Source organism: Chaetodon auriga, chromosome 19 (assembly GCF_051107435.1).
Source record: "Chaetodon auriga isolate fChaAug3 chromosome 19, fChaAug3.hap1, whole genome shotgun sequence".
Taxonomy (NCBI): Eukaryota; Metazoa; Chordata; class Actinopteri; order Chaetodontiformes; family Chaetodontidae; genus Chaetodon; species Chaetodon auriga.
Genome location: NC_135092.1, coordinates 19,130,299 through 19,148,469, shown reverse-complemented (window position 1 = coordinate 19,148,469; position 18,171 = coordinate 19,130,299). Strand labels below are relative to the sequence as shown.

Sequence of the window (18,171 nt, the reverse complement as noted above, 5' to 3'; positions counted from 1 at the left end):
TTCTGTAATCAGGAATGGGTCAACATCAAGTTGGGAAAGTTTGCCTTTGAACTAACATGGCAAGATGGGGTGTAAGGTTGAGTTTAAGTCAACAAGCCTCAGTCATGGGTGTTTGAAATATTTAGCATGGCCCACAGGTTCAATATTTACTGGTCTGACAGATTTATGATAAGAGAAGCTGTGACCAAGTGTACAGATATCTGCCCACATTTAGATAAAAAGGCTTGTGTTTGTGTCCACAGTAGATGTGTGTTTTCTCATTAAGCTCAGTTTACTTCAGTTTAGGCCCTTCACTCCTCCTGGAGAAAATACCCCTGCTGACTCGACATCAGGGGCGTTCCTGGTGCAATCATTTCTCTATCGCTCTCCAAATAGCGACTTTACATTTGTGGGTGGCGTGCTGTCAGACCTAGCAATTTCCTAAATTTTTGGCTGGCTGAAGTGTTTATTCTTGAATAAAACAAATGAAAGAAGCGTGTTTATGGCGTCTGCTGTCTAAAGACTACCGAGGAGCTGAGGGAGTATTGACAGAGGGCCGGCTGTTGCAGGAGGTTGGAAGATGTTGAGCAGGTAGGAGCAAGCAAGGCCGCAGGCTATGATAAAACTTGTATTTGTTGGGGTTGGACACCATGCAGTGCCTTCGTTTTCTTACCCCCAAGAACCAAAATGAACTGCATATAGGACTATCATAAAAGAGGCCGGAGTCCACCTGTACATGGCTACACATTTTTATTACCGTAACATAGTGTCAGACATAAAATAAAACCTGTCTTTGCTTTATTGCAGACGGCTGTGCAAAATTAGATGGTAAATCTGCTGTTTTGTGTAGGAAAACAATATGGTTTCACGAACAATTTCGTTTATATCAAGTACAGTCTGACACAAACGACTGTGCCCAGTAACGAAGGTACACAGTAAACATCCATTTGCTTTGGAGAAACATGCTGTTTACTTTGCAACTCAAGCATCATGACAAGATGTGATAAATGGAAAAAGGAAGACACTGTCAGACAGATGCAGTACACTGAGATCTTCTATTGTTTGCATGAGTGTGTTATTGTTTGACATATGGGTGTGTTTTCCAGAGTTACGGTATGTGAGGTTGTGGTATATTTGCACTTATGAATGCTGTTTTGTCTTCGGTTGCGGGGGTGATTATATACCTCAGGAACAATGCACCCATTATTTCTGTATCCTATACATTTATATGTAAATTTGAGAGGATTTCACAACTTTAAATTGCAAAAATGCATCCATCTGGTGATTTGGTCAAAACAAAGGAGCTTGTCCACATGACTTCTATCTATCCGTGACTTAATCTAATCCAGTTTGCTATTTCCTTTTCTCTTACCATCCTACCGCAGATGCAGTCTGCTGTCACACTGTTTCTCTTCTGCTTTTATGAGCAAAACTGCTACCAGTAAAAACTGAATGCCTGGCAAAGTGGTGAAAAAAAAAGCAGCTCGGGGAAAGTTTCCTGAGGAAATTAAGGAGACATATTAGATGTGATCTGCCTTTGCCTCTCATGAGTCATTATCAGATAGCTTTACGTCCCATTAAAGTGATTGAAATTAAAGTGTAAATGTGCAGAACACCTGGTAAAACTGAAATCCCCTTCATCTCAGTTGCACATCTTCATCAAACCAGTGTAGACCAAAGATTAATCAGCAGGACTGTGCAGGAATAAGCCACATGAATTTCATTAACTGAAACAGGAACAGCTCTGCATCCTGGTCCTGCCTCACATGACAACTCTGAAGCCCCATGAAGCATCAAGGTGAGAGGGAACAGCAAGTGTACAGAGCTTACTGGGAAACTGGTCTAAATGTGGAGTGGAACCACTGTCAAGGGGAAGGATCGGGGTCACATCCAGGCTCTCTGTTGGCTCTGGAATCAAACTCCTCCATCTGGACAGTGTAAAACCTAACAGAGGCTTCAATGGCCATTTTGGGAACTACAGAGAAACCTGGAGTGAAGAAGTGAAAACAGAGAAACAGAGGTTCATTTGTGAACGTGGTTTGTTGTGATTGGACATCTGTGCGAGCCACGAATTGTTCAAGCTAAACATCAACTTGAAACACAAGAGGGTTCATAAATGTACAGGGCAGGCTGTCAGAGGGCTTGAGTCAAAGGATGATGTTGAAGTTGGAGTTGTTTTATTGGACCTGTACTCTCAGATGAGTTAAGAGGCTGAGCTGTCAACTGATCACCATCTGGTTTAGGTGTTAGATCAGAGGAAAAGCCGAGACTCATGATCTCATCTCAGCTGCTGATATGACCTAAAGCATCTCATGTGGCTGCGCTCACTTTCCTTTCAAATGTGAGCCAGGAAGACCTCAGATTCGAGTCGCTGCTCTCTGATATTTGGGAAAGGACTGAATGCATTCACGTTGTTTATTGTTATGCCCTGTGAATTTATTGTTTGGGCTTTAATCTCAAAAAACTTGGTTTCAGTAGGTTGTGAGTTTGCATGCACAGATTGGTGTCAGTGATGGTCCTTGTGCGCCCCCTGCTGGTGAAACAACTTTCTATTTCAAAAGATGTGCTTTTTGCAGGGCCTTCACTTTACAGGCGTTCTCCATCATCTGAATGTAAACAGAAAAAAGTCACCCTTTACCCGACTCCACATTCTCTTTTCTCGAGGAACCGACAGTAGTCCAACAGTTAAATACACTTTTGTCCTCACACATCACCAGAGATAACACCACAGCTGGGTAGTTCATCAAGGATCGACAGGCTCAATGGAATCCAGACGCTTGTTAGAGAGGTATGGTGTCCATATGTCAGATGGTGTCTGACAAATTTAGCAGGGCCATCACAACACAACAATTATTAACTTTAACAGTACTTAAAGATGTTGTGATAGAATATACAAACACCAAGTTTTCGTGTTCAGTAAACATGATTTAGCACAAATTAACTAAAAAAAACGTGTAAATGGTCCTTTAAGACATGTTTCAGTTCACTGTAATGCCACGCAATTTTGGGAGCACAAACCATTAACAAACTGCATGCATACCGTTGAATGGTTTGGTTCTACTCAGTAATTATGACAGAACAGCTTACTTTGAACAGCATTTTGTAATATTCAACTACAAGTGTAAGGGTTTATTGTCTGTAATAGCTGTACAAGGATGCTTGGCACCAAATGTAATAGAAATCTAATAAAAATGCACACCCAAAGCTGACATTTTTACCCATCACAGTAAGTGACAGGTGCCCCTGTACACACCTGAAAAGAAAAAACACATAATTAATTGTTATTAATTCCACCTGCGTCAGACAGGTGAAAATGTTTGCTGTGAGAACCATCAGCTCCAGCTTCCAGCACTTACTGCCCCCAGCGGTGCCTCCAATAGAAAATCTCCAACCACTAGATGGCAGCAGTGTTGTATCAATACTGGTCAGAGGGTCAACAATGAACAAATCACTTCAGAATTTGTTGCTAAACACACAGGAAGGCTTATGATACAACTTAATGCTGATGCAATGATTCACATAATTAATCGTAACGACCACAGTCGTGATAACTGCTGACACAGTGACTGTTTTATCTCTGGGTGAGATCATTATAAAGACTTTGTGTCTTTTTGCTTCTGGAGATTGAACTGGAAGGTTGCAGTAGGTGCCTCGAATGTATCAGCAACCAGTTTTCCATGTAAATTTATACCTAATATCTGGTCAAAATCATGTTAACAGAGCGTCCAGTCTGCAAACAAAGGTCACCAGCTGGGCTTCAAGGTTTTCAATAAAAGCTTCTACGAAGGATAGAAGGACAGACTGCCATCAGTGCATGAAATGCTGCCCTTCCATGATGCTGCAGCAGGATTTTAGCTGCCCTCTTACCATCTGATTCTTACTGCATCACAGTTTCTAAACTCTGCAGCTGCAGAGTAACATCCTGTGTGCAGAGTGGAAGCCTCCGGCTGTTATTGGGCAAATGTTAAGCAAGACATGCACAGTGTCTTACTTTATCACAGAGGGAAAAGACACGGAGAGAAAGTTGCCCAGAAGTTAGTATGAAACCCTCAGGGGGTATTCAATGAAACATCTGCCGTGGGTGGTGACCTTCTTGAACCCCCTCTACCCCCCACCGCCACGCTCCTTCTGCACCACCACCCTCCTTAGTCCAGGGCTTCTGGTCAGTCTGCGAGGGAGCGCCGATATTTGTAAAGCTTTATTGGTCAACCCTGCAGAGACATCCCCCACCAACACCCCGCCCCCCCTTTTTTTTTCTTCACGTGCACGCGCGCAGAGCAGCTGTCATTGGGTCGAAGCGGGTGCCCGCGCGCCGCTGCATATAGCGAGACTATCCTGTTTGAAGATTATGCTGCAGCTCCTGGCCATCTTGTATCAGACAGGATGAGACGCTGAGAAAAAAAAAACTGCGAGTACAGCAGGCCTCCTATTCGTCAGAAGACGGTCGTTGAGAGGCGAATACCTCAAAGGCTGAAATCCCATCTTGCCGTTTGTGTGCGTTGCAAACACCTCGTACGAGTTGTGGATTATTCCGAGGACATCGTACTGAAACCATGAGCTGGGGGTCAGAGCTCTGGGTGAGTCTCGGTTCACTTCTAACGTTCGTTTAATTCACGCAGCCTGTGTGCGGACATAACGGTTCTCATACGAGATAAACGTGAGTGCGATAAGACGCAGCGTTTGCCGCTGAAACGACGTGTGCTATCCGCTGTTTTGCGGCTGTTCAGCCTCACTGACGTTAGCCGACTAATTTATGGCGCTAATCACCGAAGCTGGTGTGTTTTTTTTGTGGCTTGTGTTGCGTTTAGCTTCACTGTCGGTGTGACATGATGTATGTTAGCTCGCTGAAGAATCCGTGCTAGCTAACCATCCATTTTTAGTGCACATTTGAGCGTTTCAGAGCACGCTTTGCACACACCCCCTCAAAATATAACATAGCTAGCCATGCCGTGCCAAGCTGCTGAGGCTGGATGTCCATATTGCAGTGACACTTGCTTATTAGTATTATTTTTTTTGTAACGGTCACATAAACGTGTAAGGCAAACCGCGTGCACCTCACAGGTCACGTAGAGGAAGTAGATGAGGTGAAGTTCTGTTATTGAAACGCACCGTTGATATTAATATCTGCGTACAAAAGGTTTCTGAAGCTCTGCTCAGTATAAACTATGGGGGAAAAAATAACTCACTAAGCATTGTAACGGTTAAATAGCTTCAATAACACCTTGCTAATTTTACCTACAGATTGTAAACATCTAAATAAGGGGCTTACAAACTATCTACAAAGGAAATGTTTGACAGGTTAGTCTTAGATTTGGCAAGAAATTGCATTGCAATTGACTGACTAAGCAGAGGCTTTTGCAGTTTCATCCTCCAAAATTGCCACAAAACCAGGGGGGCTAGGATGACCTTATGTCTCATAAATGTTTGCTTTGGTTCGTCACTCCTTGTGAGCAACAGAAGAAGACAAAGTGGAGGCCCAGTGACCTTACTACAATGAATTCCTGTGTAGTGATGTCACTTTTCATCCCACTTAAATTCACTTTTCAGGAGTGAACTTCTTACAGACTGCAGTCCTTATTAAGCCAGCCCCTGCATCAGTGGTATTTCCCCGTGTTCACACACACACACACACACACACACACACACACAGATTTAGGGGAATTTAAAAAAGGACATTTAGGGCAATGTGTTATAAACTGCAGCGCTGGTATAAGAAGATTACAGGACTGTGTCGAACTATTTTTATGACTTGATAATAAGCAGTTGTGGCGAGAGGAATTCCTGTTGTTTCAGTGGCCCATGTTGTCATTTTGTTGTGGAAATGATCCGCCGGAAAAGCAGTCATTCAGCTGTCTGTGTGCTGACAAACTACCTGACAGAGGTGCCGGCTTGTTGTTACAGGATTCGTTGCACATTTAGTGGTATGTGTACGTGCACTTGTCTGTCATTGTAAATATACGTTAATGTATGCTTGCAAGTTACCACATGGAGTTTCCTTTTGAACCTGCGAGAAGGGTCACATTTTATTGACTTAAACTCACGTTTCACCCTTTTCTGTATGGTTACAATAACAACAGCTCAGTTTGAACTGTAGGTCACTGATTGTGCACAACGCCTGATCACATTATTGCACCTTTTTCCTGTGATAAAACTGCAGTTTTACAAAGTCAGTCTTATGAGTTGATTTTTTTTTATCTCTACCGAGCAGCAAAGGGGTCTGGAGATAGTTAAATCAGGGATGTGTTTTCCTTTCTAAGAAAAAAAGGAGGGAGAGGCACTCCCCTGAATTCTCCAGTAATTTACCTGGTCCAAAGTTCACAGAGAAAACCACCAGTACTGCTCTTTTTTGCATTTCCCCAGTGATGTCAGTGTGTTTTTGCTTTACTTCTGCAATGCTTGACCGAGAAACACTGCTGCCCAGGTAGTCATGCAAAGCGAACGTAGCCTGAAGGTATTCAACAGGCTTTCATGTGTACTTTACGTCTGGAAAAATGTGAAAGTTTTTTAAACAGAGTCTGAGCTTTTGCAGAGAATAATCTATTACAACCAGATGCTGGCTTTTTTCCCCCCCTTAGCAAGCTGAATAGAATCCAGACACTTGTTCTTTAATCTACGTCTCTGCAGCGGGGCCGCAGACAGAGCACAGCCGGGCTCGACAGGTGGCTGTTGCCAGTGGAGAAAGTAGACGGTTTATTTTCTTGTTGTCCCAAACCAGATCAAACAGCAAAACATACAGCAACACTGGCGCTGTTGCTGTGGCTGCACACACGCTTTTATGTAGAGCAAAGGCAGGATGTTGTGGGTTAGACTTCACATGTCGTGTTTTGTCCCGCTAACTCAGAAAAGATAATCAGTGTACGCTGCCAATCCTCACATTTGAGGAGCTGAGATGTTTGCCATTTTGGACTGAAATGATTGATTATTATAAAAGTTTGAATGGATTTTCTGCAGGTTTGATTAACTGACGTGTCATTCCAGCTCTAGTCGTAAGCTAAATCCTACATTAATTGTCTTAAAGACTTAGATGGTGCAACGTGACAGATGAAGGATGAGGCATGACATCCACCACGCATTTTATCACACTCGTCCTGTTGTTCCTCATCGTGAACAGGAAAGCAAGTGATATTTCAGGAAGTGAAGTCACAGTCAAACGTGGTTTCTCAACCTCTCACGAGCACGGCCGCTTTGGTGAGGCAGTGCAAGTGTGCTCAATCAAATTATGTTGATTGAGTTTCATATGTTAGGCAGATATGACTGGAATGGTGATTGTTAAGGCTTTGTTCGAGTAAAGCACTGCAGTCAGTTGATAGACTCACGTCAAATACCTTTCCTGCAACATCATAGCTCTGATTGTAGTCTTCACCATCCACTTAAAGACAGACTCGAGGAATGTTTGCTGCCATGTAAATGATGATCATCACTGGCCTGTCCTTGCAACATTACCAACAAGGTACTAGTAGAAATGTCACAAAAACATCTTCCATTGACCTGCAAATGTTCATGGCATCAAACCTCACGATATCATGCCGTAGAGTACTGAAATGCACTGCATGATAGCAAAGTTTGGGCCAAATTCTTAGGAAATGCCAGTTGTTTTCCTTTTATGCAAGCAGATAATGAAGTAAATGGATGATTAGTTAAGACCCCCAAATCCCTTTCAAAAGAGGCATTATGTAAAAACACAGCCAAGGAAGAAGGAAGTCAAATGTGGTGAAACATGTGACTTTCTCTTAGTGGAACAGGGGTCAGAATAAAAAGAAAGAAAGCTTAGACAGCTATTTTATAACTATAGAGGCATTACTCTCTAAATCAAGTGCTGTGGTTGTCTGAAGAAAGAGACGCCGCAACATCTCTGAAGTATTTCATGTTACAGCTGGAGGTGCCACTAAGCAGGCCAACGTTATCCTGTCACATCAAACACGACATTCATGGACGAAGTATCAGCAGCATACAGTAGGTCAAAAATGAAAAAAGAAGTCCTTGTCCTCTGGCTTTACATCAAAGTGACTACTGCACCTTTTCACTATGACACACCTTGAATGTTTCACTTCTCATGTGGTGATTTGGGAACTGGATGTACTACCTTTCTCACAGTGGTACGCAGGACTGACCTAAATCTCCATAGATGTAAAAGTACCTTCTTGTCACGCAACTTACTGATGAGGCAACATGGACAAGGTTGAAACTCTATTCAAAGAGCAGCAGCTTAAGGTGAGTTGAAGCTTGCAGGGGTCGTCAGCGTTGGTTTTAGTGTAGTAATAGTAAACTGGCATATGTGTGGCCCCCTGACTGAACAGTGCTTTGCCAGTTACACTGTTCTAATGGTGCATGGCTTTGTTTATTCATTCCTCCAGTTTGTATGGAGTTAGCCTATCTGTTAGCCATCACCTCCAAGCTCATTGAGAAGGGAAAGCGGTATTGTCTGGAGAGGCCTTTCAAACGTCACTTGTTTTCTCTCATGTCGTTAAGTGGTGCTCCAGACTCTGCCGGAGGGCCGCAGACAAAAAAGTTCCATCAAAAGCTCATGATCTTGTTTTTGTGGATTTCAGTGGGGCACTCCCAGCGGTGAGATATCAGGGCCGATCTCCTGGTGGTGTTATTTCGAGTTCGCAGCAGCCTGGTGTTTGAGTGAGATTTCCTCAGTGCTTTCTGCTCTTCTATCTCATCTCAGCTCAGACTCCCCCAGGGTCCAGCCTCATCTCCTGCTGTTCACTTGACATTCAGGGCACTTCCAGGCTTGAAACCTGAGCTGGGTTGTTTCCTTCTGTCAGTGTGCTGGAGTCAGGGGGGGTCAGAGACCGAAACCTTTGCAACCCCCCATTAAATCTTACACTCACTACCACCCACCTGCTGACTCAGTGATACCACCCCAAGCTCATTTTCTCTTTACCTCTTTCATTGAACCTCCATGATGGTAAAATAGTGATAAATGGATCCACATCTGATCTGTAGGGCCCAGATTGCACCCCGGGGAGAGGCAGAAAGAAAGGAAGGTTGGGGGGGGGGGGGTAGATGAGGGGGTATTCAGACAGAGTAGGTTCTCATTAGAATATGTAAGACATGTAGGTGAATTACAAAAAGTAGCATTTCTGTTTGATCCGACCCTTTGGAGTTGTGTCCTTGCAGACGCCTTCTGCTTTTCAGTTTGGCTAAAACTACTACAATTGACTGTCTTCAAGTTTCAGACCTATTTTCGCATGTGTTTGATGTTTTATACGCCGAATGATTCGTTGCGATGCCCTGTCTTGGGCGTTTTCCGGCTACTAATGTTGTCCTTCCACTTCCTCACAACTGAATAGCAGAGGACGAAGCTATTTTGCCATCTTGTTCATGAAAAGGTGACTCAATCCTTCCCACCACAGACTGTTGCAGCCTTTAATCTTCAGCCATTGCCTCTTCTGTTATTTGTAAAGTCTGCCTCTAATCACTGCTGTGACCGTGGAAATTAAATGACTATTTGGTCTCAGTCACATGAGCTCCGATGTATTTCACCTGAGCACTAGTCCTCCATGTTCTCCTAATTGCTGCTGTGTTGTACTGCACACTGTAAGTGTCATTTGGCTGTTACAGCATTGAGTTTCCCTCAGCAGAGTAGTGCAGTAACAGGAGCACAGAGATCGCCTGCGCTGTTCGCTGTTTTATGGCTTTTAAAGGTGAAGGATGGTGAACGAAGGACTACCACCTCTTGTATCTGCAACATCTCTATTGAAACTACAAGTGCTTTCCAGCCTAAGTGGACCTCACTGTAGGCCAAACAGTGTAGCTTATAAACAAGTAGTGAGAGGAGTGACAGCATGAACATAGAAAGAACAACTGAAATAATGCTGAAAGATTTTAACTTAGAGCTCAGGCTTCACACATATAACAAATGACAAAAACAAATGTTTTTTTTGGTTTGAAGTAAACGTATCTCTTCATCTAGAAAACAGCAAATAAACAGGAAACATGCTATGTGCCAAAGGAAATGATAAAACGTTTGTTCAAACAGTGCAAACAGAATTTCATTTTCTTTTATTTGTGCAGATTTTTTTTTTTTTTGCAGTCTGTGTTTATTAACCCTGAATGGATGTGACAGCGCAGATGTTTGCTGCAGCTGGCTAGGACACACAACTGCACGTGTGTGCGCTTAAGTGCTAAAGATGCTACTGTAAATTTTATTGGCTGTGTAATCTCAGCTCTCCTCTTTGGTGATCGTGCAGCACAGGAACGTTTCCGAGGCCAAGAAGCAGTGGGTCTGCTGCCTGTGCGACAGTAGTGGTCTGTTATTTTGCTTCCTGAAATCTCTTCGTTTTTAAGGGATACCAGATGTGGTCAGTGGACGTGGTCGGTACCATGTGAATCTTTTTAGCAGTTGACTTTATGACTGCTTAATGTTCAATGATTCAAAGCCATAATGAAAACTGGCTCTGCAGCTGTGCAGTTACCACACATTTGTCTCCCACTGCTTGAAAATATTCTAACTGCTGGTCCAGCTTTCACCCCAGCAGCCCACTCTTGCCTTTCTTTGCATTTCCTCATTTGCTGTTTTCCTCTCCTTCTCTCTGCTTCCATCATGCAGACTCTCTGGCTCTCCCCTCTTCCATAATTGCCTTTGTGAGGCTGATGGATACAATCATGTGTTGCTTCAAAATAAAGCTTGTTTGCAGAGGTTGTTCAGCGTATCTCAGCTTAGATTTTTCCTCTTACAGTGAAAGAATTAACTTCACATTTTTGTGATTATTGAGAGGCGGTGTGGGCTTGAGGAGGCTTCCTGGCAAGACAGTACTTCATTGTGGTCTGTTGCTGCCCTCGAATCTGCAGGATGCTGTATCGAAGTCTTTGTGCTTTAGCTGGAATATCTGGCTTGATTTAGGAGTTATTTATTATGGGGCAGCATGTGGGGCATGTTAACATTAATTGATGTGTGTGATGCCAGACAGAGAGGGTGGAGGTGATTGATTGTGTTAGTAAATGGTTTTGGAAATAAATGACACTTGAAATTATATGCATCACTTCCTGTGGCGAGGTCTGGCTTCACTCAATAACAAAGACTGTCTTAGTAAGTTTCCATGAATCCTTGAGTGGGTGTTACCTCTCAGTGTATTGTACATTAGCTCAGAAAACATTGGGTGCAACTGTCAGGCATAAAGGTGTGTTAAACACACAGAGATGAGTAAAAGATCTGCCATCTTTACTCATATCCTGAAATGAGACACGTCAGGGCGGAGTGAAACTGCTGCAAACAAATCAGAGAACAGTTAGTGATGCCAACGACAACAACAAAATAAATAGGACCACCAAGAGATTTCAGCTCATTTGGATGATACAGTGAAAATACTTATGTAATTCAAGCCCTGTGAGGAGGACCCCCCCCCCAATAACAGGACTGTAAATATTCTAGCAGCAGCATAAAACCTTTTGTTGTTTGCAAGAGAGAAGAAAGTTACGGTCTTGAAGTCCTTGTGGGCTGTTGCAGGTTAAAGTGTTGGCTTTTCTTCCAGTAGAATAAAAGCAGCCGAGGAGCTCAAACATCAAACTCAGTGTGTGGTGGAAGAGGAGGAAATGTAGCAGGAGATCCGACATGATATCCTCCATCGCGAGGGCCTCTCAGGCGCTCATTTGTGGTAAACTGTTTTTGTATTCTGAAAAATCATTTCATTTAGAGGAAATAAATCTTCAGGAAATGTGAGTGAGTGAGTTTTGGCCAATATACTGTTGATTCTGATCATCAATCTGAAGAAAACCATGCCATCAACCACAGCTGTAACAACAGCGATGTGTTTATCTGTGTTAACCGTTCCAGCAAAATACAATGCTCTGGTTTAAAATAGCAACCTCGCTCATTGGCCATGCTAGCCGTACTTGCATGCATGATTTATGACACCTTTCTGCAAGTGAAATGAGTCGTAAAGCAGGTAACAAGTAAGTAGGTTCAGCTGGAAAGGAAAGCAAGTGGTCTGGGATTCACAGGAAAAAATGCAACACATGGCAGGCGAACAGCCAGTTGGAGCGTCCTGCTGCGGTATGATGTGATCCCCCAGGGAAACATTTGACTCCTGTCACCTCAAGCTAAGTTATCAAACTGTTGCTGTAGTGAGTAAAGAGCCAGCGCGAGACGAGAAGCCATACATGACACTGACAGAAAAAGGCGGCGTGTCACACTGAGCTATTTATGAACTGAAACTGTAAGCAAGACGGGCAGTCTGGTATAACTGTAAAACACATAAAAAACCAAACATGTTCAATCTAGTCTCTCATTTACTGCCATCATGTTTGCCAGCAGACTTAATTACACGATGCTAGTGCTGTTTGTTTGTAGATTATCCCCCCCCTCAGTGTTCAGCTCCACTGCAGCTACAGTATGATTAAATTCAAAGACTGACACCTATTGGCAGGGAAGTATAGTCATCATAAAGGTGTTATTTTGACCCTCTGCAACACAACATGTACTCATTATGTTCAAATCATGGTTGGGAAACATGTCATGGCAACACATAGCTTTAGTGCCTGGACAGGAGATCCACCTGAACCATGTATAGCATCTATACTAGCAGTTACTATTATTAGACAGCTGAGCAGGGGTGTCATTTACAGGAAGACTGAAGTGTTAACTCGTCACTTTTGTCTCTCAACACGTTTTGTACCATTTGTTACATTACGTTTAATTACTGAACAAGGAGAACCTGGTATACCATAACTTTTTTGAGATGCATGTTGAGCAGGATGCTTTGCAGATGAAAAATGAATGTTTGTGATTGACTTCAAACCCAGTCTGTATTGCAATTTTTCTTACTTATTGGCTCACATGTACAAGGATTTGTACATAAGCTAATATCCACCGATATTAGTATGGGAGTCAGTGTGAGAGTGAGACATTTCAATTATAGGTCGCTTTTATTCTGAGTGTACAGGCACTCACCACGCCAGTCGGTGCCGTTGTGAGGGATTAATTTCTCCAACAATACCCCACTTGCTCCAGCTGTCTGTAGACATGTCCTGTCTCTGGATCGCTTCCAGCTTGTTCTCTGAATGAATCAGGGATGAAATTCAACTGAAGCCAACACCTTGCCGCCTGTTAAAGCAGTTCAGTATATACATGGTGTCATGGTGGTTCTCTCCTATTGGACGTATTATATAGTTCAGTTTTCCTAAATTCCAGAGATTGTGTTATATAAGAGTTAAAGAGCTTTATCCTCCAAAAAGAACAAAAACAGCTCAACAAGAACAATGGCTAATGTGTCTTTGCTGGCCTAGTTGGATTAATCCACAGAACGGCGGCACCCTATTGGGTGGTTTAGGTAGTTAGAAGGGAGGTGTAGTAATCAGATTAATAACAACGCCATTTAATCAAGTTCTGTGCTGGTTACAACATTTCTGTTGTTGCCTCTCATTATACTTTTATTCTGCTTGCATTCGCTCTGCTTCGATTGCAGAATACGTTCTTGGATTAGGCGTTACCAGGATATATGATGTGTTTGGATCCAGTCTTTGCATTACTATATGCAGGAGCGTAAATCTCTTAACACTGCTCTGCTTGACCAAGGCTTGTTCTGCTGTCGTTTCTACTCCTCTGAGATGGATTAACTTCGTCGAGGGCTCCTTTCTTCTGCTCTGTTGTCGCATGAAAACCGTGACCATGTTGCGTAGAAGAAGCGAGTTTTTCGTCTTCCTGGACAATGTCCGTTCCGTGAAATCGGAAAAAGAAGAACAGAAGGAAGAGGAGCAGCTGAGTCCTTATGAAGAGTATCTGCAGGTGCTGCTGCAGATGAAGATGACAAGTGCTGTAAGTGGGCAGAAAGTCAAACATGCAGTTTCATAAATGAAGCAAGTGCAACAATGACTGTGTGCCAGTCAGAGAACGTCTGCGGTGTACAACACTGCACGACATGGCAAGGAAAGGTCCGCTTTGTAAAATGAAGAACTCGTTAGAGGCCAGCTCATTGGATATTTACAGGATGCTGCAGTAAAAGTGGCTTTTTGATGTCCATGAATGAGTTGACCACCCTTCCAGTTACCATGACTCACAATTGAGAGGCAGCAATTTCCTGTTGCCTAACCGCCGCAGTAAGGGTGTGCATTTCTAACTGAGTGAACCAACTACTCATACATGATACTGCTAAGCGATGTGGACAGGCGCAGAGTGATTAGATATCAACTGGGGTCGAGCGCAGGCAAACTCAGAGAAGAAATACTTTATGAGCACAGGAGCAGGATACACGTGTGCGTAGGCCAACACACATTCTTAAATTTCAGACCAGCAGAGGCGTTGTTTCTATAAATATCTGCATGGCATGCAAACAAGAGCTCTTACACTTAAGGTCACCCGCTGCGCCAAACAGCTGCTCGTATTTTGCACAAACTCGTTGTGTGTCACTCTGTACATTCAGGTATTTTCCTGTGGCCAGTGGGCATGCGTTTGTTTTTGCTCTTTCAGGGGAATATTTTGCATCGATTTCCCCCAAAATCAGGAAGTTGATGACAGCTTCTTAGCAGTGATAGTGAAAGTCTCTTCGCAAATGTCAGTTCAGTTATGAGTGATTGATGTGTGTTTAGCAAAATTACAGTAACCCAGTCCTTTATTAGCATGAGACACAAGTTAAAAACTTCCGATGCACAAAGCCGGATCTGTTTGCTGCGTTGGCTCATTTCGACGCTGGTTCGAATCATCTGAGCCTGTCACATGAAGAGGTAATTTGTTTGCATTCATGTGTTAAATCCTCATCGAGGGTGGGTGGGCACGGGGCTGGTGAGCCCTTCTCAACCTTTAATAACCCAAAGAGAAATAGCTGAGAGCAGCTATTCAGTGGTCGTGACCACATGATGGTCGCTCTTTGTTTATGAGTGTGCACGAGCGTGTTTGTGTGTGTGGAGCTACTGTCCAGTTTTCCTGTGACTCCTCTCTGACACAGGGGTTACACCGGGCTATGGGGGCATTGTTCCGCCCTGCTTTCTTGTACAAAGCCTGGTGTGTGTTTGAGAGAGGGCTTGGCATCCCCCCCCCCAAATATTTGCTCTTGCTGCTGGACGCCCACTGCCGCGAGACACAGTGAAGCGCTGCATTGACCAGCTGATGGACGGCAGTGGATTTCAGTGGCTCTGCTGTACTGTACTCACTGCTCTGAGTCATCCCTCTGGTGTGTCTTCTCTGCGCTGGTCCGTAAGAAGCAGGGTGTAAGGCTTCAGACCATTACTACAAAAAAAAACAAGTCCACCGCTTCAGACATTTTCTGTCTGCTTCATTCCATGCGGCCGGGCTGGTTTTGCCCGAACAATCGGCCTATTTGTTTGTTATTTGAATTGGCAGGACCCTCACAGACGAATGAACAGTTTTGCATGAATGCAGTTAACTCCATTCTCATTCCCACTGTGGGAAGTGGGTTGTTAGCTAATGAGGCTCCTGAAATAACTTTTTCAAGTTTACCGTAATGGTTCTAATGGACAAGAGGCTGCAAAGCGCACTGAAACCACTTTATCTCTTCTTACTTATCATACTCACAGTTTCTGACACACCACTTTTTCTCCAATCTCAAACTGTTCCGACCCACCAACCTAATCTGCTGTCTTTGCTCAGCCATTAAGAAAAGACAAAAGCATCTGTGGCCTCTTGTCTCATTGTCCTCCTTCCAGCAGAACATCTGTCCCCTCAGCCTCGGTGGTGACGCCTACCTCTGCTTTTCTTTGCCTCAACAGGTTTCCTGTCAGGGGCTAGACGTCATATAGAAACCAGTGACACAATCTGAAAGCTTGAAGCTGAATTTGGAAAGCATTAAGCTTAGTTGTGTGGAGCCAACTTGTGGAAGGATAAGGATAAGTTTTTTTGGTCCAAAGCAGGACATAATTCATACTATTGTCTCCAGTTTCGTAGTACAGTTTCGCACACTGGATTTGACTGTATTGTTATTTATTATTTTGGTTAATGGTTATATTAATCTGATTAATGGTTTCATGAAAGTAAAGCCACAAATGCGATTTCAATCAATAGTATGTTTGCCGTCAGTTCATTTCAGGCGATGTAGAAAATATTCGGAACAGTGTGCACTCACTGGTGAAATCCTGTTACGCCACCAATTAAATTAATGAGAGATTTGTTTATTGAGACCTTTTCGCCCTAGATTTGCCATACTGCCACCATTGTAAATACATTTTAAAAATGTTGTCTTTGCTTCTGTCGGGGGACACTGATGGTTGATTCACATGTGCATTTACATCTTTTTAACATATTAGTCAGCGATTTCCTGTTGTGCGTTCATTCCCCTCAGTTGACCAGTGAAACAGTTCCCTTTCCCCTCTTCTCTTGTGTTTTTAATGGCCTATTGATTTTTGCTGTGATCATCAGAGCAGCAAAGCGACCTCTGCAGAGGTGGTACGGCTGTAATAAAACAAGAAGTGTCCCCAGGAGCGTTTGTTCAGAGGGTTTAAAACGAGTGCAGTCCTGTTATCACCAACCTCGTTGTAAAGTGTTTCTACTCACTTTGCTGCTCACTTCCTTTGTGTCTGGTTACCCAACGCTGGATCTGTCTGTTCCCGATCCACGATCTCACTATCCTCCCAAAAACAGAGATGACCCTGTCGTATGGTTCTTGTTTAGTGTCGTCTGCATTCCTGCATTCTGAAGCGACTTGCCTCTGAGGTGGACAGGTGCATTATTATGTGAAACCCATCTGTACTTAGGACCTTTGTGATCAGGTCACAGAACAATACTTCCACATGCTCCATTTATTCCACACCTTGTGTTTTTGAACCTACTGAGGATCGGGTGCTGGGGAAGACAGCTACTTAACATGCCAGAGATGTGTTGTGCAGTGAAGCTGAGTGTGCTGCCCTCAGTCATTTGCGAGAAGGAGATCATTTCCTGCCTGATGTTGACCTGTCGCCACACAAGAATTTACCTGCTTTTGTTGTGACGCTCATTTGGTGTCAAGCCTCACAAAATTTTACTGACAACAAAGAATACAGCAGCTGTTAAGGGTGTGTTTCATACTTGATAAGCTATGAATAGAAGGGAAAGGAAGTTATGAATATTCTATCATCTTCAGACATTATGGATGAGTTTCAGAGTAAGATGTTTCAGCGCATTCAATCCAGTGGTATTTTAGAAGACCTATGTGTGGAGGGATGCAGGTCAGTGGCCCCTCAGTATGGGTGGGGTAAAGAAATCTGATGTGGAATGGGAGCTAAATAATGTGCATTAGTTCAGATTAACTGGCGGTCTAATACATTAAACTGCACCATAATCTCCATCACCAGTTGGAAAGGGTTGGAGGTCAGGAGGCTGAGCCTTAAACAAGCATGTGTTTGTTTTCTTACAGCACATGTGGACCCTACATATATTTAGTAACAGCAAAGTGTCTCCTTTGTTCTCTGCTTGAGCCTGTTTCCCATTTCCCGGACAATAAAAAATATTTATATACGCACATCTATTTATTTTCTTTCATGTACTACCACAATAGTACATGCATCACAGTGAGCGGGGTTGAGTCCTGAAACAACAAGCGGACTGGGGCTGGTTCGTCTCCTGAAGGGATCCCCCACATATTCCCTCCTGCAGGAACAAGGTCAGGTGTCAGAGGCCGCAGATGGACGAATGGAAGCAGGTTTAGAGCTGGAGCAGGAGTTATTAGTCTTTAGTGCAGGGCTGCAGGAGGAGGTTGTACAAAAATCCTGGTCAGGTTTGATTTGGAGCTGTTAAACCAGCTGTGACCAGCAGTAACTAGGCAGTGGATTCATTGTTGAAATTCATGTTTTCCTACTAAAACTATCTTTAGCTGTCTTTGGCTTTAAAACATTTTTTTGCTCAGAAAAAAGACAGAAAAAAATCTCCCAACAGTTGCATTAAAAAGTGTTCATCAGCTCATTGAATCTGTTTTTCCAAATTATTGACAGGACCTATGAAATGTACGTGATACTTGGATAGCTGGGATGGCAGGAGGTTGGTGTAATGGAGCACGGAGACTACAAGCTTGTGTCTGACACACTTTCACATAATGTGTTGTTGTCTTCGATGTTCGCCTCGCTCGATTCATAATTTATTAATCCGCTCTTTCTCTTGTAGCTGCTTTGTTGATGACTTTTCCATTTCACTCCAGCCACTGCATCTTCTGTCCCACCAGCTATTAGCAAAGATTCATGACTCATCACATTGCAGGTCATAAACTTTATGTATATTTTATTCAATATTAGATATGGTAAAGTGGAGAGTTTGAGCTCCCAGGA

General features: G+C 43.3%; 1 protein-coding gene across 12 annotated transcripts in view; it reads left to right on the top strand.

Annotated features, from left to right (window-relative positions):
• The first annotated feature begins 4,239 nt into the window (after window positions 1–4,239).
• The window catches only part of fnbp1b (formin binding protein 1b), a 53,855-nt gene continuing 39,923 nt past the window's right edge, over window positions 4,240–18,171 (top strand). For 6 of the 12 annotated variants that reach the window (XM_076758705.1, XM_076758700.1, XM_076758699.1 and 3 more), the window contains exon 1: window positions 13,311–13,741. In XM_076758705.1, coding sequence (XP_076614820.1) covers window positions 13,580–13,741 — 162 coding nt within the window. In that variant the 5' untranslated portion in view covers window positions 13,311–13,579. Of the gene's footprint in view, window positions 4,557–13,310; window positions 13,742–18,171 lie in introns of those variants that run through there. The other 6 variants (XM_076758706.1, XM_076758704.1, XM_076758702.1 and 3 more) reach the window with 3 other exon arrangements.